The sequence below is a fragment of the Excalfactoria chinensis genome, chromosome 6, assembly GCF_039878825.1.
Source record: "Excalfactoria chinensis isolate bCotChi1 chromosome 6, bCotChi1.hap2, whole genome shotgun sequence".
NCBI lineage: Eukaryota > Metazoa > Chordata > Aves > Galliformes > Phasianidae > Excalfactoria > Excalfactoria chinensis.
The window spans coordinates 22,577,999-22,600,032 of NC_092830.1; the positions used below are offsets into that span (position 1 = coordinate 22,577,999).

The 22,034-nt window shown below is 40.0% G+C and overlaps 2 protein-coding genes across 2 annotated transcripts in view; one reads left to right on the top strand and one right to left on the bottom strand.

Moving 5' to 3' along the window:
* Positions 1–4,326: 4,326 nt before the first annotated feature.
* Positions 4,327–16,951, bottom strand: LOC140254069 (uncharacterized). The gene is made up of 6 exons (XM_072340268.1): positions 16,898–16,951; positions 16,562–16,641; positions 14,956–15,469; positions 11,234–11,407; positions 8,220–8,302; positions 4,327–7,198 (listed from the first exon to the last, which is right to left on the bottom strand). The coding sequence occupies exons 1-5, from the start codon at positions 16,949–16,951 to the stop codon at positions 8,297–8,299; spliced, it is 828 nt and encodes a 275-aa protein (XP_072196369.1). The 3' UTR covers positions 4,327–7,198; positions 8,220–8,296.
* The window catches only part of LOC140253869 (kinesin-like protein KIF20B), a 31,090-nt gene continuing 24,284 nt past the window's right edge, over positions 15,229–22,034 (top strand). Inside the window, exons 1-9 of the mRNA XM_072339912.1 lie at positions 15,229–15,331; positions 15,674–15,823; positions 17,266–17,422; positions 17,902–17,988; positions 18,111–18,236; positions 18,425–18,563; positions 19,869–20,053; positions 20,987–21,035; positions 21,671–21,868. Of these exons, the coding sequence (XP_072196013.1) occupies positions 17,267–17,422; positions 17,902–17,988; positions 18,111–18,236; positions 18,425–18,563; positions 19,869–20,053; positions 20,987–21,035; positions 21,671–21,868 (940 nt within the window). The 5' untranslated portion in view covers positions 15,229–15,331; positions 15,674–15,823; position 17,266. The remainder of the gene's footprint in view (positions 15,332–15,673; positions 15,824–17,265; positions 17,423–17,901; positions 17,989–18,110; positions 18,237–18,424; positions 18,564–19,868; positions 20,054–20,986; positions 21,036–21,670; positions 21,869–22,034) is intronic.

The window sequence follows — 22,034 nt, forward strand, 5'->3', positions numbered from 1 at the left end:
ATCCCCATCAAGTTCAGTGGCAGCCCAGACCAGTAGAATACAAGAAGTGTCACCTGCAGATAACCTTGGAAAAAACATGCCAATGGAGAAATGCTAGAGGTAGTCTGAATCAATCGCCAGGTTTTGTTTGCAGAGAGAGATTCATTTCTGGGTACTCCAGTTTCCCTGGTCTTGTAACCTCCCTGGCAGGTATCAACAAAAACCCTATCCAAATTTTTTTGCATTGGTGTGGAAAGATTACATTTCAAACTAATGTGCTGCTTTAATGAAACAATTTCAGATTCTTGTCTTGATAAATATCACATGAACTGATTTATGCACTTCAAAGTATCACCTTTTTAGTTTGGTTTACATAGCTTAGTTTTGGAATGAGCTTTTGAAAAGGTTTTGTATGCCCTCTTCAATTTTAATATCAGAATTCTTCACCTTTTCTGCAATGTAAATTAAGATACAGGGAATAAAATTAAGGGATGCTTAATGTATTAAGTGATCACCTGCATGGGTTTAAAATGCAGGAAGTTCATGCTCTCAGGCAGCATTGCTTATTCTGGCCCCAAGCAAACTACACAGTAACCCCTGTGGCATTCAGTGGAAAGTGACCCAAGTCTTTTGCATGAATAAAGTTCAAACTGGGAGCAGATACACTGTTCATCCTACTGTGTAACAGCTATGGGCCATATCACCACACTTCAGGATTGCACTGCCTGATGTAGCAATGCAGGCAGTCTGTGCACCTCTAATATTCTGCAAGAGGGCAAAATCGGTGTCACAAAGGTCTCACGTTATACTTAGTGTTAACTACAATAGAAGTAATATAAAATTGTTTTCAACATCTGGAATACCTTAGAAAACACAAATCAGAAGAGACGTGACAGGATTAAAGTCATCTCATCAAAACAGTACAGAAAGCAGAAATAAACTGTCCCACTACATGCACAGCTATGCACCTCAAAGGCCTGCTGTACACCAGCAACAGGCACAAGGTATGCACTGCTTTTAAGAAGTGGTATTGTTTTCTCTTCACACCACACATACACGTTAAGTTTGTTACTGCTCTTGCAGAGTTCTTGCAAATCAAGATCTAGGTGTGGAGTCAGTAGGTGTCAGTAAGATCATGGCATGTTATTACAGGTTTCATTTTCCTTTTATCCAAACTTTCTAAACAAACCCTGAGTGTCAGTTCAGATTTCAACCTGCAAGTCAACAACACAGGTAGGTGCAGTACTGACAAAACCATCTGGGATGCTTGCAGTTCTTTCAATACTAATATTTACACTACATTTCTGTCTTTCTTTCTGAACAGGTGCAAATGACTTCTTTACTTTTAACTCATTTCTTACATACGTCACTGCAAACCAGAAATCTGTAGGAACAGAACTACGAACACACAGCATGCTAAAGGACCCAGGCCACAAACAGACTCAGAACAGCCATCTTCCTGCTATCACTGACCCATGGCAAACTACGCACTTGCATGGCAAACATTTAATGCCTTATTCTACGCCTGCCTACATGCTAACATGTGCCCAGCTTTCTCTTACATCTATTTACTTGCTTACAAACACACAAATTGCAAGCTGTAACATTCTAACTATGAGTCAATTCCTTCAGATTTCAAGACTGTTGGACACAGGATTGAAAGCACCATATTTCAGCCCCTATAGTTTCAAACTCAATGGAAATAGGGGGCAGGGAGCCTGAAAACAAAACAAAACCACATGTGTAATCATCAGGCAATCTTGCCTGAAACCCAAGAGGCTCCGTGCCTCCTTCTCTCTGTTTTGAGGGACCCATTCCTATTTGGAGGCAAAGCTAAGGGAAGCATCCAGCAGGTGCAGTCCATATGTAAAAACCCACTACCCAGGAACCCCTCAAAATACTGCAGAGCCTATTCAAAGCCAGCCAGCCCCAAAGCTTTGGTCACATTTTGGAAAGTGGTAATAAGGAGTAATACCTTAATAAGCAGCAATATCCTTCTCAAATTACACAAGCTGCAATTTGTGCAATGCAAAGAGTACAATGAAACGAACTTCTCGTTTAGCTGCCTGCAGATTTATGTTCTAGGGATTGATGGCACTCTGCCATTCCTGCTTATACTTCCATTCAGGTTACTTCTATTTTTATCATGTTTATATATTACAGGAACACATCTGAGAAGAGAAACTACAGCTTACAGAGGCAACAAAGGGCATAAATTTAGACATATGTCTAAACATTTGCCAGAATGAGGCCAAGACAGATTGCACTGAAACCATCAGTGCTTTCCCTCCCCACCCACCTCTAAGCTCCTTTTAATTACGCCTATTGAGACACTAAGTAAAAACTGTTGATTTTAATAAGCCTTGAGTTGCCTTGTTCCCCTGCAGAGTCAGAGTTCATCTCCCCTTCACTTGCAACCAGGGCAAAACAGAGAGAGGCACTGTCTCTAAGTAGCTACCTAGCTTGGATGGTCTGAGGAGACTCAGGAGGCACGTTCTTATACTTCACTGATGACAAATAGCTCATAGATCAACCTCTAAGCCCAAGCATCCAAACTGAGTGTCCAGGTGGGGCAGTAGAAATGCAGCCTGGAGTAACAGTCAGAAGAGTACGTAGGTGAGCCTGGCCTTACCAGTCTGTCCCTTCCTGTGGGCAGATTCTGTGCTGACCCATGCAGTTTCCACAGTTACTCTCAGGCTCTTCCTGAGATGAGGTTAGTTTGTGGTTGCTCTCTTTCAACCAAACTGATATAAGAATGAAGTAGTCACAGAAAAGCTACAACCTCCACTTTCTGAAAATACATATTATATATGTAAAAAACTTAAAAATACACTCTTCTTTGCTCCCATCAGTCAATCCATTCTCTCTCCCCAGGTATTTGGCTCAACACGCTGGCACTTATCTTTAGAAGTCAAACTCAAACACACAGAATTGGAAAACATGTAAGTTCACAACTCACTGATTGAGAAATACTGTTCCTAATCATAAAGAAAACCCACCACCAATTGCAACAGGGAGTGAGCATTTGGTAGAGGAAACAATGGCCCTTGTTCCACAACTGCTCCCCGTAGACAATTACCCTCCTGTACACACACATACTGATTTTGCTTGGCTGAGTATCTTTATAGTGGATTATTTCAACTCATTGTTCTTTACTGATGGCATTATGAAGCACCATATAAAAAGTGACAGTTTCAAAACAAGCACTTTGAAATACAACAGAATAGTTGACAATTACAATCAACAATTATAAAAGAATTTATTGCTCACCTAGCACTGCCAGATATGAAAAGGAGAAACTGGTTATCCTGTCAATATTCAGCAAGATTTTATACTTGTGTTACTTTGTATATCCAGAGATTAAATGCTGACACGAAATTCCCATGGATATCAAATATTATAGATCAATTTAAAACAGGAGACCAGACCTGCCTGCAGGTGGAAGAAAAACAAACAAACAAACCCTCCTCTCTGAAATACTCTATCCAGACAAACCTCCAACCCAGAGCAAACCGGATTGCTTCTCCAGTTCAGGAGAGAAGGAGCACATTGTGCTCAACAGCTCTTCAAGATTAGTTCACAGATGGGGATCATTTCAAATGGGAAACACCACACCTTTGGCATTTCTACCCAACCACCTTCAGTAGTGGGGAGATATGTGTTTTAATGATCATTTAAATACATAGTTAAGTCCAAACACTACACCTAAGTCTAGAATTAAACCTTTAGTATCTCAACAACATGACTTCTCTTTCAAATAAATACACCAAAGGTTTATGATGCTTTGATGCTAAAAAAAACCAGCCAAACAAAAAACATTTAATATGTCCTTGTGAGATTAAGCTAAAACAAAGCTCAAAAACTAATCTTTTTTAAAAATACCTTTTAAAAGGTCATGTTTGCAAAGAAGTAGAGTCTTGTGTAGGATGGAGCTGTGCTATTAATGACAAATTTCTCCCTAAAAGCTCCAGCTACCTAGTAACAATGGAGAGAAAAAAACAAATATTATGCTGAGGCTGGGTTGTTTTGCTGCAGTTACATCCTCTGATATTTCTGGAATTGATAACATTTTAAAGTAAATAATACCATGAATAATCTGTTGTGTACAATGATTTTCTTCCTCCCTCTCCCCCCACAGATCAATTTAGAAATTTCAGGTTTTCACATGGTCAATATGAATTATGTACAAATGAATCCAAAGAAAAAAAGAGAAAAGAAAAAAAAAAATCTATAGTTATCACTTCTGTCTTCCCATTGGATACATTGTGGAAAATAAAAACAATAGAAAGCAACTCACAGCATCATTCCTGCATAGGCAACAATTTGCATTTCACAGCAGGAACCTTAGTGTTACCAAAACATTTATTTTCTTGTAATAAAACATAACTGTACATTGGTCGAATGAAAATAAGACTCAAAGAGACCATATGGGTCATCTAAACACATTCTCTGAATCAAAGATTAGTCTGAAAAAGTCAGAGACAGATGTGCCAAGAATCATAGGCCACAAAAGAATTTTTAATATCCTACAATCATAGAATGGCTTGGACTGGAAGGGACCCCAAAGACCATCTAGTTCTGACACTCATACATTATCATCCTTTTTGACCCACAAATGGTAAATCAGACTCCTTAACCTTACCAACACTGTTAACCAAATTCACTGCTTCTGTCCCTAATGTTAACACAGAAGTCAGATAAAGAAGCCACAGAGTTAGTTTTGGTGCCAGCCAATCCAGAGATGGGAGGAGAAAACAAAAGCATTTTTCCTCTCTCATACAGCAGGAGAGAAGGTTTTTTTGTTTGTTTGCTTGGTTGGTTTTTTGTTGTTGTTGCTTTGGTGTTTTGGTTTTTTTTTTTTTTTTTTTTTTTTTCCTTTCCAAAATCTCTGTATACTGACTGAAAACAGAACTGATGGGACTGGGATATCCAGTACTTTTTGTCTGATTGCTGTAAAAGTAGAAGGAAGCGATTATTTGTTTTATCTTGTCTCCATTTATAAAACTTACTTAAAATATCAGAAGAGATGTGAATTTTCATTCCATTATCCCTTACGAGGAAGGAGGAGGGAGAAGCGGGATATTACACAAGCCAGAATGAATGTACAGCTACCCCACCAAACAAAGGTATGAGGAAAATACTGCTGCAGTGATTACAAGGTATCAGTGGTCAACAGTTGCAAGGAAGGGAATTCCCCCAAATGACATAACCTGGTGCCCATACACAGGCATAAAACAAGTCTAATGTAAAGTGAAATAGATACTTCTGACCTGAAGTCCTGAGAGAAGAAAAGCTGCCTGATTTCTGTCCTTATTATGCCAGTTTTCAGACCTTAAATCCTCCCAGAACACATAAACTGGCAAATTCAGGTTTAGAGGGGATTAAATCCCACATTTTGATACAAACACTAACAGCAACGAATTGACACATCATGCCTGTTTTTCACAGGATTAGCAAAGACGACTTAATCAATTAACACTTCATTAACACTTCATAAAAATAAAATAAAAATAAAAAAACTTAAACAGTACCTCTTTCCTGCGGGGAGAAATCAGGCTGGAGTTCTAGTTTCAGTGACTTAGACAGCCTGTGGTTAAAAAAAATTAACACCAAATCTTCTACCCCTCTTCACCAAGTTTAAATTTGATTACAAGCAGATTTATTCATGTCACAGCATGGACTGAGATAAGGAAAAAGGAAGGTGACATGATACAGCTCTGAATTTAAGCCCCTTGCAATTATATAGTGCTTTGTACCTGCAGATCTTCAGACATTTCATAAACCAAGTAACCACTATTTTCACCTCCCATTTAAAGAGGCAACAGCAGCAACCACAAACAAGAAGTGAGAGAAAAGACAGAACTCACTTCTAGACTAAAACAATTTCTTGGATCAGCTTAACAAAAAATCAAAATGAAAATTCCCATGCTGTCTCAACAGTGAAAATTAATAGTAGCCTTCCAGTCAGACTTTTAACCCATTTGCTTTTAACAAGGTCAGTACTGAAATAATAACTGGGAAGATTTGGAAAAACATCAGAAATAAATATCTTAATTTTCTTAAAAAGAATTCCCGTTTATCTCAGCCAATCACAGAACCAACAAACTGCTTCAGTTCCCCAGAAATTGTATTCTCAGCAAGCTGGCTATTAATCTAGCAGAAATACTATTCACAGCTTTTTGGCTATTAATCTAGCAACGCTTTGCACCAATTGATTAGCAGTTAGACTTACATTTCATCAGACAAAACATGTTGTCTTCCACTTGATATGGCAAGGCCCTGGGAAGACTCCTCTTTCATGCTGCTTGTTGAAAACAGAATCCACTGAGTTTTTTTGTCTGGTGTTGTTTGTTTTTTAAATAGAAACAAACAACATAAAAAGCCCCTTCCTTCCAGCTTGAGCAAATTAATTCATCACTATTAGCATCATTAGTTGAAGCTCCTTAAGCTTACTAGAAATACACATTTTCACTCCATTTTGTTGTTCTGCTTGTAACATAGAGCGAAAAGCTACCTATTTATATTTGCCTGTATCTCCACCAAAATTATGTCATTTGGTTGCTACCACTGCGATCAAAGTTCTAAGCACACAGGTTACTGACCTCAAAACACTGTTTCAAGTCCTTGTTTGACATAATCTGTTATTTTCTACGTCAATAGTTACTTGATCTGTTGCCCAGTACATTTACAACTGAACAAAAGCAAAATAATGGAATCTACCCCTCCATGTGTTGCTCTTAAGACATTCTCTTGTACAGTTTACTTATGAATGAAAATGCATATTCATATGCAGTAACCTCCAATATTATCTGCTCACAGCTTAGGAATCATAACTAAGAAACATTATCATCAAACTTGCCAGACCTTCCTTTTTATTACTTCAACTAAAAATCATTCAGAATTGTCAGAATGAAATTGTGTTCCATGCTTTCTTTGCATAATGAATGCCTACCACAGGGCGTAACATCCAAATTCTTTAGGAAAAATTGTATGTGCAACCAAGTGAGACTGGATCCCATGCATCCAATAACACTGAATTCTGATGAGTTTAATGATACAAAGGACAGGAACACAGGAGTTGAGCAGGGGTGGAAAAGTGAGCAACAGACTTGCCTAATATGAGGTCAGCATTCCAAAGTCTGTGTTCTCTTCCAATCATAGGTAGGCATCAGCAGTGGTTTTGCCCAATCAGACCAGTATCGTGATAACACTTTACGAACTGTAGCCAAAGGGAAAAAGCAAAAACAAAAGAAAAGGATTGAGGGGAGAAGAGAAAGAGATTCACATTTAAGATTACCAGCCTTTCATAACTGCTTTTCACTAAACACTTGATGAGGAACTTCAGCAAAGCTGTGTACTCCTTGTCTTTCATTTGTGCTTCAGTAGTCCCTTCTCACATCTTCTCCTCTGATAAAGGCAGAGATATCTAAGTAGCATACTCTGGAAACATTCACAACAGTAACTACAGTATGGAGACTTGAATAAAGTGGATCTGGGCTGTATAACAAAGAACATACTTTTGAAGAGGAACGGAAGTACAAAGTTGTGCTGTCATCCTTACCCATTTTATGACTGACAGAACACAAAGTTAGTAGCAACTTCACTACCACATGTTCAGAATCATGATATTACCAGAACACCACTACAAATTCTATAACTACCTGGAGGCTAAGCTAACTGATAATAAGCAAATTTACTGAAATTAAGATATAGTTCAAAGCTTCCATAAGTAGAACCTAGCAAATATTTTAAATGGTTATAGCCTATCAAGAACATATGCAATCAGTTAATACCCAGGAAGCATAGCCTTACAGAGAGGTCTACAGGTGGAAAGCACAATTATTCCAAATTACCAATTTAGAATACCATGAATTACCAGGAAAAAACAATTTGAAGCTATCTGCTCAAACATAATCTTATCTGTACAAAAGCTAGACTTCCATTCTCTCTCAAAACCTTTCAAAAGCTATACTGAAACCAAACATGTAAAGCACAACTTCCTTAAGGCATTTATATTCTTATCAATACAACACTGAGTGTTTCTATAAAGGGAATTTTACCAAGGTACTCTATCTGAAGCACAGGTGGGATGGATCTTTCCCATACCAATGTTTCCCCAAATCATCGATTTACTACGAATTCTGGGGTGAAAAGTTGATTTATAGGAATGCTCCTGTGACAAGGCTTCATTCATAGATCCCAGATGCAATGAAATACATACCATATCCATTTTTGCTTACCAAAGTTCACTGCTGAGATCTGTAATGGCCATGTTAAGGGATGCTATACACACCCAGTCACCAGCTATACCATCCACCTAAAACTAAAAACAAAACATCAGGTAAGTAATTTTGGCCTGTACAGAATATCCTCGAGCATCATTTGTAGGGTTACTTGTAACAGCAATAGCCAACTCATTAAAACGATAACAACACTACAGAATCTATTTTTGAGTCACTTGTCTTGGATAACTGATCTTCTGAGAGCATAAGTCATCCAGTCTGAAATTTATTCACTAACTTTATACTAACATTACCCTTAAAATAACAGTATTCCTTCTCACCTGTAAATTGGTGCGTTTTTTTTGTTCTTTTTACAATGCCAAAATGCTGCTTCGGAAACAGACTATTTAAGTAAATCGTGTAACTTAATTTAATAAAACAACATCCACATAGGAAGATCTTAAGGTGCTTTAAATATATATATATATATGCAAATTTAATATTATATTTTATATACTTTATATATATATTTATATTTTATATTTATATATAAAATTTGCATAGAGAAACAAGTTTTTTGTATTCTCATTGGCATGTATATATAGTGGCATGAGGGTACCTAAGCAACACTGTACAAAAGCATCCCACTGGAACTGCAGGTAGATCCTATAATCATTTGAAACAAAATCAGAAACACAGAAGGGAATTACTGATGATGGAATCTAGGTATTTGTATCTCTGTTTTTGCAAAATGGGGTTTATATTTTAACTACTGAGGGTCAGATCAGTCAGTGCTTGATAAAACTCACCATTTCAGAGAAAACCTTTCAGTTAGCTGTAACCAAACTCTGAGTAAGGAGGTCTGATTTGTTTCGACACTTTATGTATCCTTGGCTGGAAGATTTTTTGCCAACTTGAGGTAGGACGGCATCAAATGAAGAGCATAACTGCAGTTGGAAATTCTCTAGCTGAGCAGTTCCAGATATACTGAAAGGTAATAGCAGGCTGCACTCCAGCCAGCTCCAGGAATATTTGACTCCCCATTCAAGAACTGACAAGAATGCCATTTGAAAAAGCAATTTAGTCCCCCTATGGGGGCCTAACAGAAGAGAATCAGCCTTGCTGTTTTGTCTCATCAGCATTTTTGCCTGCTGCTCCAGCATCTGTTTGTCCCATACAGACTGGTTTGCCAATCTGGCAAAAGTAATGGCATAAGAATGTATTTAAACAACCAGCACTACATTTTGTTTTGAGAAGCAATTGAAACTTCGCTACTTTTTATCTCCTTTAATCTGTTGGTTGGCTTTTGGTGAAGACAAATGTGACTCACCAGCACTGCAAGGAGCACTGTAGTCTGACTGCATGACACAAACACACTCTCTTCAGAAGTTTGACTATGCAGCACAGATGTTTTCTATCTATTAAAAATCCCCACTTTCTGTTTTTCCTATAGGATGAGCACCGTCCATCCTGAGATGCTTATAAAATATAAGCTTTTAAAAGGAGGAAAAAATGCTCAAAGCAAAACAGGAAACACCTTGGGCCATTTTCTATCGAGAAAGAGCCATTACTTTCAAGTACTCTAAGGATAAGTCATTAGATAAGAAATCTGATTTATAAAAAAGCAAGGAATGAACATTTATAGTACTTTAGGATAACAGCATTATTTAACACCAAACATTTAATTTTTATATCTAAACTAAGATGCAAGAGGGAAACTTCAGTGGGAAATTCAGGTTGTGGTTATGTTGTTTAGCTGTATTACAAAGTATAACTGCACCTTCAGAACAAGAATTTCACGTGTGCCTGAAGCAATTCTGAGTGCCTCACTGACGCCCCTGGAAGCCAAAACTGATCATCTGAAGGTCACTGGTGCAACTGCCCTACTCCACTTGTGTGCTCACATGAGTTCAAGGAGAAGCACAGACTGCCCTAAGCCTGACGACATTCTGAGGAACAGTACGTAATGTCAGAACAGCAATGGCTCCTGAGGTCAGGACACACAGCTGATGCTGCCAAGTATAAAAGTAACTATGTCCTGAGTGTCAGAGCCAGAAAGATGAGTAATACTACACAGAAATACTGTAATAGCTACACTGTATCCTGGTCCTTGTATTTTGCCTATCTCACATGAGCAGTAAGCTTCTTGCCCTTGAATCACACCTTTTTGAGGCACCTTATATCCTTGAGACGCTGCAGCAGCCAGACTTACAGCTTCTACATGGAACCAATCACAAATATTTATATCAAGATATATTTTGGTATCTCAGCCAGTTTCACATCTTTCACTTTGTGCTACTCTGGATTCATACTGACTTTGTGCTCCAATATATGAAGCTTATTAAGTTTCTAGTAAAGTGACAGAGCAAAGGTTAAGAATGTTAGAATCAGCATAATGACTTCTATTGGAAACACTTTTTGGGGCAGTTCTGAGAGCTGTGGGACCATGAGACCACCACTTATAGAAAGTTTGTGTAACACTATGTAAGGACCAGTAATCTCAAAAAAAAAAAGCCATTCTAAGGATTAAAATTCAAGTTTCTTGCACCACAAAACATTTCCATAAGAAGCCTGGAACTGAAATAAAATTCAAACACATATTTCATTTTAGGAAAGCCAGTCCTCAAGTTTTACCATTAAATTACATTTGCCTAAGTTGGTATTTATAGTGCTCTATGGATGATTGAAAAAGAATCAGTAACACATGGAGAGAAACAACTTTTCACTAACAGGATCTGGAATTAATTCCCTCTCCTCCACCTGGATGAGCTTATGAGGTAATACACAGTCTTCAAGGAAAATAATTAGCATCTTGTATGGCAAAAGGCCTAGTCTCAGACTTGGAATTAGGAAGACATAAATACACTTGCACAAAATGCTTTGTATGTTAACCAATTGTTTTAAGATACACAATATAAATTTTAATCTGCTGACTAACTAAACCATTTGCTACATGACTATGAACCAGTCAGATAGAACAGCAAATATGTTTACAGGACAAATGCTTGCATTAACAAGAAAAAAGTTCTTACCATTTTCTCCCAAAAGGCCACTTCTGCTATTCTACCAGCTGACGTGGTACTGTGCAGTTCAGCCTGATCAGCTGACTGATGTCCAAACGCCTCAGCTCCTTCCAGTAATAAAGCAACAAAATACTCAGCCATCTCAGTGGTCTCATGGTGTTTGCTGCCAGTTACAGAAGGACCCTAGAGAAGGCAGAACAACAGGAAAGCTAGTACAGAAAGCAGAACTTCGTTACATCTGCTCATTAAAGAAAGAGCTGTTCTCTTTAGTTCATCAGAGGTCTGAGTAATAGCAAAAAGGGACAGAAGGAATAATGAGAGGCTTTCTGTCTCAACTGCCTCTTTCCAAAGACAATCTAAATCTTGAGTCATGCAAGCTGAACAAAATACATCTGAATAAATATATTTCAAACCTTCTCCCACTTCAGTTCCTTCAGAAGGGGTAATACTATGTTTTTTCACAAACTGGTGTTCATATAAACCTTCAAAAAATTTATGAACAGTTATCTTCATGGCTGGATGCATTGTCTAACCCAGTGACTGCCAGAGGGCACACTGCATGAGTGATCTGCAGGAATTAGCCTGCTTGGCCTTGCTAGGCTGCAAGTTGCTGCTTCAGTGCTTCACTGATGCAGGGGAAGCTTGGGCACATGCATGCCCAAACACAAAATGACACTGAAGAACACAGGGCATTTTTCTCTTAAGTTTGTGCTTTTAAAGCTAGTTGCAAGATCTCTGGTAACATGAGACCACCTCTTATAAGAAAACAAATTGAGATGTTGTAAGAAATGAGCAGGAAATAGGTAAAGAATCAAAAGTCAGTCACAGCAAAGCAATACGGACAAAGCTAGGAACTGCAAACTCAAGGAAGCAGTTTGTTGCTTAGAATCAAAGAATCATCAAAGTTGGGAAAGACCTCTAAGACGATGTAGTCCAGTCATCAACCTGCTCCCATGACACCCACTAACCATATTCCTCAGTGCCACATCCCCACATTTCTTGAACACCTCCAAGGATGATGACCCCACCACTCCCCTGGGTAGCCTGTGCCACTACATTGTCACTCTTTCTGAGAAGAAATGTTTTTCCTATATCCAACTCAAACTTCTCCTGGCACAACTTAAGGCCATTACCTCTTGTCCTATCACTATTTACATGAGAGAAGAGGCCGACCCCCACCTCACTAGCACCTCCTTTCAGACAGCTGTAGAGTGATAAGGTCTTCCCCAAGCATCCTCTTCTCCGGACTGAGCAATCCCAGTTCCCTCAGCCACTCCCCATAAGACCCATGTTCCAAACCCTCCACAGGTTTGCTGCCCTTCTCTGACATGCTCCAGGGTCTTACTGTCTTTCTTGTAGTGAGGGACACAAAACTGAACACAACACTTGACACGAGGCCTTACTGGTGCCAAGTACATGGGGTTGATCACCTCTCTGCTTCTGCTGGCTGCACTATTTCTGATATAAGCCAGAATGCCAGTGGCCTTCTTGGCCTCCTGGGCATGCTGCCTGCTCATATCCAACCATCAGTCAACTAATACCCCAGATCCTTTTCCTCTGTGCAGCTTTCCAGCCAAAAAGAAGATATGGTAAAGCAGAACATACCTATAGCACTATAGGAAAATAAGAAAACGAACAATCTACAAAATCATGAGTTCAAAGAATGAGCTGCTTGTACATTAGACACAATGTCACCTGAAGGCCACTGACTACACTGAGGGAACTTCTATATGGAGTCACATTAATGGCAGTGAGAAATACCTCCACAGCCATGCAAATGACAGGGAAAGGGGATCATGCAGCAACTACCATGGAGATAACTCAATAAATACACCATTTTCTGCAAGGACACTTTTGCGCCAATGAGCTCAAGACTAGCCCTGCAAGAAGACCTTCCCTGAAGCTGGACCAGAAAGCTCTGGATGGAGCAGATCCAGGCACTGAGGGGACACAGAGGTGGCTTTGTTAATTTTCCTGGTGAAGGTGATTTGACTACAGAGATGGTGAAGCCTGCCTTAGTTTGCTTCTGTTCGATGTGCTCAGTGTGCTGGGCTAAGTCCCATCAGTGCCATCTGTGTCTCTAATTACTTCTGATAACAAAGTAAAGCCAACTAACACAAACTGTCTTGTAGAGCATCTTCTGTTGCACAGATGAGCAGACTGTCCACAGCTTTTGAATCCTGTCCCAAATACAGGGAACATGTGTTTCCCAGGATAAGGGGAAGAGTTCTACTATGTCATTTACAAAAATCATAGCCCCCTGGGGAGCAATAACCTCACTCCACAAGTTATAGGCAATTTTACAAGAAATGACCACATTTCAGAGGTAATGAGTTAACAGATTTGGCAACAGATAATTTTGTTGTAACTGGCTATCCTTGCACAAACCACTTAAGGAGCCTGTATTGGTTGAAAGCCATAAAGTGAATATACATAGATGGAGTTCCATCATAGAATCATGCAAAAGCAGGCTGGGTTGTGCTAAGTTAATGTTTTCTTTATCACTATTTGTATGAGGCTAAGAGCACACGTTAGATTCTGTTTTAGTTTGCTCTTTTCCTATGTTGATGGTAGGTCTCCGAGATGCTAGGATAAGCAGCATGTGTAGTACAATAAAAACAGCTTTAGAAATCCAGTACCCAAACAAAACCAAAATGTTGCTTGTTCTGTGTGCTTTATTATGTCTCACCTTAGCAGGGTGATTTTTTTTATTGTTGTTGTTGTTCTTGTAATATACAAAGACTTCAACCTTTCTAGGAATATATCTTGCAACATTTTCCAAGGTCTCCAGTTTACCTTCTCAGCTACTTGAAGACAGTAACAGTCAGGTTTGCCTTAGAAATCAGTTTTTCCCTTTCTTTTACAATTGTTCTCAGTCCTCTCCTGACAGGAAACAAGATGGCTTGGAATTAGCTTAGACAGAAGAAACTTTAAAAAATAACCACTTCAGAGCCTACGGAAGCTGGTTGGTTTTGCTTGGTAAACAATTTCCAATTCAAAGTTGCATAATCTTACACCATTAAAACAGATCAACTCTTGCAAAGTGGCCAGCATCCAAACTGAAATCAAGCACATATCTATTACTAATATGACATAACTTCTGTTTAAAGAGAAAGGGGATTTGAGACAGCCTAGCTTAAGCAGCAGGATCTGTGTAGGATGATTCTGTACTGAACTGCCTTCACTATGCAGCATTCTTTTCTTCAGATGAAAAACAAACCTTTGTGTTTGATAGTTAACTACTGATTCCAAGATACTTCTCCTTTTATTTCAATGTAAAACAGACAGACGCTTCTCATTAAAGTTCAAAGGGTTTCTGACTGGGTCTAAAGAGAAGCTTATGGCAATTTTTGTTAACAAAACGCACACATTGCCGTACCCTGCCATTCCGGAACACGATAATCTGATTGGTACAACTGACATTCCCTGCTTCGAAAACAAAGTCAAATAAAGTAATCCCAAACACTAATTTCCAACCGGGGGAGGTTCCGAGCACAGACAGCATTACCCGCAGCTGCATCAGCGTTGTGCCCGCGCTGAGGAAGAGTCAAGCCCGACACGAGGCCGGCAGTTCGCCAAGCGAAGAGCCTCGACCCGCGGGCTCCCTGCAGGCAGCGATCTGCCCACCTGCCCGCCACACCGGCGCACCGCAGCGAGACTACGGGCCCTTCCGACTCGTGGGAGCAGCAGCAGCAGCAGAACCACGCGAGTGCCAACGAGCGCGGACTTACAGACATCCTCCTGCCAGGCCTGGGGATGCACGGGGAGGGGAAGCGAAGGGGCCCAGGCGCTGTTCCAAGCAGCAGGGATCGCACTGCCCCCCGGAGCTCCGCGCGGGTACGACAAAGACATCTCCGCCAGCACCTGCGCAGCGGAGCCATCCTGGAGTCGGGCGGCGGCCACGAGGAGCCCTCCACAGCCACCGCAGCGCTCATAGGACTACAGCTCCCGTCGGAACCTTCGGCACGGCCACGTCTACGCCGACAGCCAATCCCTGCTCGACCCCAGAATGCGTCGCGGCGCCGCGCGCTGCCATTGGCTGGATTTGAAATGAATCGGCGGGAGTTAGGGAGCGTGCTCTTTGGACGGTAGCGGTGGTGTGCGCAGGTGGGCGGCGCAGGGGGGCGCTCCGCACGGGCTTTGCGGGCGCGGTCGGGCAGCGCGGTGTGGGCGCGGGACGTCTCCGCGGGATGAGGGGTTGAAGCGAAAGGCAGAGGCGGCCTTGGCGGCGGGGTGCTGCGGTCTCTTTATCTCCCTGTCATACAAAGGTCCTGATGGCGGGTGACGAGTCGCCCTGGGGCATGGGGTTAAGGGCCGCCCCTGCCCATCGAGGCTCAGCGGGCGCGGACAGGCCAAGAGGAAAGCGGTCCTTCCGCGACGGTATCTGTAAGATCTTCACCTCGGGACATCCGAGGCGTCCGCAGCGCTGTCGTTATCTCCTGTTTGCAGCGTTCCCGATCTGAGCGCAACTTTCACAAGTAGGACTGCGGTTCCAGTCTGCGTGCGGCACGACGTTTACCTTCTTCTTCTCAAGAGAGAAATTACAGCGTGAGAGCAAAATCCCGATAAATGCCGCTTTGCAAGCAGCCATTACTCAAAGTACGTAAGGCGGCGGTTGCGTGACGTATGGTTCCTTTGTTGGCGTCGGCAGTTTTGGTTGCCTAGCGACCTGCAGGGCTTTCAGCGCGGCGTTTCTGTCCTGTAGGGCAGCGTTTGCTGAAGCTCGGCTGATATTTCAAGCCGAGCTTCTTTTATTTTGAACATCCGCTTGCCGTGCTTGAAAGCTGTAGGCTGAAGGGAAGAGAACACCCCGTCTCTGACCTTCTGTGTAACTTTCAGCGTTGTTTGTCGAGCCTTGTCCAACTCTGTATCTGCGTTTTGTAGGTCAGGTGGGAAGGCTGAGCTGTGTGTTGATACACCCCGATTTTTTCTGGTTAGATCAAAAATATAACTGCGTGAGAGGCGGTGCTGTCAGCGAGCAAAGGGGCTTTGATCGTTTGGTCCCATCAGTCGTTTAAACTGCTGAAGTTTTAACAACGTTTTCTATTCCTCATTAGCACTTACAGACACCTTACGTGCCCTGCTGTAGCCTAGACGAGAGAGTGTAGTATTGGAAGACAGCTGAATCCCTGTCTAAGCTGTAGCAAGCCAGGCAGCACCTAAGGGCTAGAGTCTTTTTTGACATGACATTTGAGTGATACCCTGATAAGCTATTTCTGCGTACTAATTAAAACTGCAAAAGTGCCAACTGTAGTATCACAGGAAGAAGCAGCAGAAGAATGAAGTGTGGACAAAATATGCAGGTATTTTTAGTCAGATGTACTTCTTAGAGGTTACTTTGGTGTTCTGTCTGCTATCTGTAACACTAAACCAATTACACTTTCCTTTTCTGTAGCAGATTCACTGCTGAGAAGCAGCTAAATGACAAATTTAAAAACCAACAGTTGTACTCTAGCATGAGGTTTTCTGATCTCTACAGTGCCCTCTAAACAGCCAAAGCAACCTATTAGACTTTGCAGCGCCTCTGAGCTCTGTCTAGTGGTAAACTGCATTAAGTTATCCTTTATAATACCAACAGTTTATTAGGTGCTACAGAGATAAGCCATTGCATTGTTTTATTTTAATAATCTTTTATTATACTTAACTGCAAAATGAGATGCTGGGAAACGATACGTAGAGCAGGATTGCTTTTATTAAATGACATCTGTGACTACTTCCACCGGCCATCGTGGCTCTAGCGAGGCTGTGCTACATGCAAAAGGGTTTGTTTTGATGGGCAGTTGTAGTGTGATTTAGTCTGACAGGCAATTAGGCACTACAGGGTTTGCTCCCTGTAGTGAGATGGAGGGGAGAATAGGAAGCTGGTTGAACTTGTGGGTTTGAGATAATGGAAGTTGAGTAGAACAGAAAAAAGGATGAAAAAAGAGTACATACACACAAAGCAAACTGCAGATATCACTTGGTCCCATCTAACAGAGGTTAGGAACTCTACATCATGTGTGGGAAGATCTAAGAATAATTTTGTTTGTATTATTTTGCAGAATGGAACCAAATTCAGACGAAGATAAACTTTCCAGACCATCCTATGTAGCTAGTATAGAGCTACCTGAAAGAACAGGACCAGTAAATGTGGAAGATATTAAAACAGATCTCTCTGATGAGTTTCGTTCAGCTTCTTCAAGCTCAGACATGAGCCGGGTAAGAAAGTTTTAATATCAAAATTAATTGGACTTTAAAAAATAAACTTAATTCTTTTCTTGATAAGAAGCATTAGAATCTTACAGAGGAGACAGAAATCATCTTTACTATGCTTTTAGACTGTGCATAGACTAGACCAAGATGTGTGGTGTTGCTTTGGTACCTTATGAGGTGCACCAGTATTAGTGGATGAAGCTAACATTGTCTCAGAGAAGCACAATTATGGAGTACTTTTGCTTATAATTGGCCTGAGTGCAGTATATGAGTGTATTGCAGTAGTACTTGTTCTGAAATTCTAGTCTCTGACAAAGAAGTTTAGCAGGGTCCAAAGCACTTGTGAAAACAGTAAAATATTATTGCTTCCTGTGTTATCAAATGAGTCTGTTACAATAGGATGATGAAAATAATGCTGCCTTAATGTGCTAATCATCAAACAGAGGATCTAGTCAGATTTCTAACTCCCAGCTCTTTAATTTTAGAGGTCTAGTTTGGAGCCTAGGGGACACATACAAGTTTGCCTGCGTATTAAGCCCTTTACAGCAGGGGAGAGAGCAAATGGATCGCAGGTAAGGCATTTATTTAATCATAAACAAAAGAACAACCCTTAAAGTATATATGCTTTCTTTCCCATAAGATGACCTTTTAAAACTTTTTTCATGCCTGCATTACCTGTGCTTCCTTTTAATAGGGATGTGTTTCACTTGAGGACTCAACGAGCATTATACTAAAGTCCCCTAGGAGCTCCTCGGGTCGAATGAGTGATAAAACTGCAGGACATGCAGGACAGACAACACAGAAGTTCACCTTTTCACGAGTAAATTGTCTTTAAATGCTTTTAAGTTATTTGTGGAAAAAGCTTCTTGTTTTCTGTTACTTCATATAAAGCAAACAAGGTTTTCTTAACTGTCTTTAGAATTATCAACATGTATCTGACTCCTTACAAGTACCTAAGTATTGCTTAAACAAAATAAAGAGATTAATCAGCTTCTTGGTACCATTCAGGTGTTTGGACCTGACGCAACTCAAGAAGAATTCTTTGAAGGTACTGTGAAGCAACCAGTGCAAGAGTTCTTAGAAGGATGTAATCGTCTTGTTTTTACGTATGGCGTTACAAATGCTGGGAAAACTTACACATTCCAAGGTACAAGCAGAAATGTTTTTTCCTTGAATTAATTTCTTAAAGTGAGAACTACTTCTAGAAGAGAGAGATGTTAGGACTTCTTACCTAGTTACTCAACAGGCCTTGTACGTTGCCTTCTTTTGAATATTAGTAGCCTTGAAAAGTAGTCTTCTTCCATAACAAATATTACTAAAGTGACAAGTGTGTAAGATAGTCTGCACTACAATAACTTTGGTTTTTGTTCCTACTGTAAAGGCATGCATCCTTAATGCTGTTCTTTATTTGAAGGCAATGTACGTCCGAGTTTGTTTGATTTATTGTAAGCTGAATTTAAACATTCTGGAACATTTGATCAAGGAATTTCAATCTTTTTTTCAAATTTCTGAGTTTAGTAATAACAGCATCATAGAAGATTGTGTCCCCTGAGTTTTAATAGTACAGAAATAATACATCAATATCCTTTCTGACTGGGAGCAGTTGTTTTTTATGTTTAAAACTTTCATAACAAATGAAATGATTGGGTTCACAAAGAAACAAATGCCCCTTATTTCTGTTATTTACCGTTCTGTTACTATGTATTTCCAACAGTTTTATATGCGTGGAGCCGAGACTTTCCCACAGTAATACCTTTTTATGACTTAGATATTAAGAATCAGCAAGGTAGTATCTTCAAAAATTATTTTTTATGCACCTTCCATACAGCATTATAGAAATTCTTCTGCTTATTGTCCTCTCTTGTGTTCATGACTGACTTTCCAAACACTTAAGCTTGCATGGTATTTAATGACAGTGGAAAAACTAAGGCTTGAAGTAGGCAAGATGTGGAGGTAGTTGCGTGCTCCAAGAAAAGGCAGTGGGAAAGGAGCTGAGTTACTTTAACAGTTTTTATGAGACTTGTAGATATTTATAAATAGGGTTTGTGGGGACGAATGGAATGTTGTAGCAGAGACATCACTCTGGTTGTATTTCAGGGTTGTTTCAGAGAGGGGAGGAAGACTAGTAAACAGCTGAAAATCTGCAAGTCTGTTAAATGTGGGAGTTTGCTGTGGGTTGTTTTTTCTTCTTAAGGCTAAGCTTATGCAGAATATTCTGGCTGTTTCAAAGTGATGCCCTGTAGTGTCTAAGGAATGGGATGTGAGCTGTTGCTTAAAGCCAGTATTTTTCAGGGAACACTCTAGTAACGCTGCAAACATTGCTTCAGACTGTAACTGGCCTCTAAATTCTTTGTGTATGCCTTGAGATTAGAATCAGTTATCTTTGTCTTCATTTATGTTTATATGTTGCTTACAATAGTAACCGGGCCCTTCTTTTGTGCATTGCTTACAGGGACAGAAGATGATGTTGGTATTTTGCCAAGGACGATGGATACATTGTTTAAAACTATTGGAGGAAGGCTATACACAAAAATGGATCTGAAGCCTGCTCGGTGGAGAGATTACATAAAACTGACTAATGAGGAAGTGAGAGAAGAAACTGCTCTTAAAAATTCGTTGCTTCGTCTGACAAAAGAGGTAGGAAACTACTTTATAAAGACATGATGAATGCACGCATCTTGTGATAGCTCAGTGTTATCCTGTCCATTCTGTAAAGAAAGAGGGTTCTGTATTTACACACAGTTGTCTATTTGTCTTTCTGTTCCTGCCGAAGAAGAATGAAGCACCTTATTAGTGGTGTGCTACACCACACGGGGGTATTTTAGTTGTGGAGTATGTCAACTTGATCTTACTGATGAGTTTGTTAAGTGTGGACTTCACAGTGTGAAAGGCAGGTGGCAGTGAAATTCCTTCTGAGTTATTTCAAGAGCACAGCCGAGTATGAAGTCTGTCTCCAATGATCTTTAAGCATTTCAGGGGGAAAGCAACACCTGTCTTCTACGTGTACGTGAACCAAAGATGTGTAAAACTGTTCTAGGTTTAGTGAGGATGTGGAAAGCAAATGCAGTGGACAGCTATATGCTGATCTCATCCTGCTACTAGAGAGTTAAGATGTGATCACGCGATATAGGTGCCTGGAAGTCCTGAATTAAGAAAATGCCAATAAGAAAAATATTTCAGGAGTTGAAGATTTGTGAAGGGTAATAGGCAGATTATAAATGGGCTATTGAAAATCATCCTATTAAATAACTCCTTTTCCTGTTGGGGATTCTCTCCCTATTTGTACTTTTTCTGAATCAGGAAGCTGAAATGCATCAGATCTTATAGTAAAAGAATGGTCAGAAATGAGTAGTAAGGTGAAAACAAGATTCAAAGCAGGAGTGTATGTGTGCACTGAACCAGTCAAAATGTGTAGCCAGGATTTTTGTGTTGGCACCTTGGAACTATGCTGTATTGTTTTCTGGTAGAGCAATACAGCTGCTTTAAAAAAATAAATAAATAAAAGCAACCAGTGGTGTATTGGTGCTGTACATCAACAATAAATCCTAAAGTCTCTGTTTTCTTTTGTAGGTAGAACATCGCAACAGCACTAACAACAAAGCCCCAACTGATTCTCAGGGTATGTTTTATATTAAACAGTAGCTTCTGTAAGGTCAACGACTGACTTTTGGCTAATGCTGATAATAAAAGGATTATTTAGCTTTTATTTGTAACAGAATGGAATAATGGGCGGGACATCTGGGCAGAAAACAGAAGGAATAAAATGGCTAGGAGACTACTGGGACATCTAGCATAACCTGGTTTTATGAGGCGAAAGTAAAAGAAAGAAAAGAGAGTATAGCTTGTGATAATACCCTAGTGGTGTTCTGACAGGCTTTTAGGGCATTTAAGAACTAACTAAATACTTAGTTTCCCTAAAAAGTCAGAACAAAGTGTCCTTACTAGTTCAGCTCTCTATATTGTAAAGACTCTGAAGAGTTCCAAATATTTCTAACCCAACCATAGATGTTAGATTAGGTTTTGGAAGTGTAAAAGCAAGCTTTATAGCAGGTGTGCCTTTGTAAACGTGTAGGGCAATTGTATTGACTTCCAGATACTTGGCGTGTGTATGAGAGGTGGGGGTTCTCTGTGTTTATGTTCCGGGAAAAGTTTTCTTTAATTAACAAGGCAGCTGTAAGTTTAACTGTGACTTATTTTTAAATGCAACTAGTTTTACTGTCTCTACATTGACTTGTAATATTTTCTACTTTGCAGGTGTAGAAAATCTCTCAGAAGGATCAGACCAATCTAGCAGATTATCTATAGATAATTTAGTGAAGTTCTCTGTTTGGGTTTCATTTTTTGAGATTTACAATGAATGTTTTTATGATCTACTGGCTCCTTTATCAAATGACAGAAAAAGAAGGACACTTCGCCTTGCTCAAGATGTCAAGGGATATTCTTATGTAAAAGGTAACTAGAATGCTTTGCAAACTGCCAAGCTTGTCATGGAATAGTGTTGTTTATGTTTCTTCCGAGATAGAAAACTCTTAAATGTGTTCAAAGTAGCTCTAGAAATGTCTACTTGAATGCAAAGGCAACAAGCTGTATGTATGTATCTGCATCTTCAACAGTATTC

Bases quoted from the DNA above. Each gene is read 5' to 3' on its own strand.
- LOC140254069 (XM_072340268.1), bottom strand. From the start codon at position 16,951: ATGGCCGGTGGAAGTAGTCACAGATGTCATTTAATAAAAGCAATCCTG. The intron at 15,470-16,561 runs GTAACCTCTAAG...AGGGAGATAAAG, and splicing joins ATAGCAGACAGAACACCAAA to AGACCGCAGCACCCCGCCGC. The intron at 11,408-14,955 runs GTAAGTCCGCGC...TGCCTTCTCTAG, and splicing joins GGCCTGGCAGGAGGATGTCT to GGTCCTTCTGTAACTGGCAG.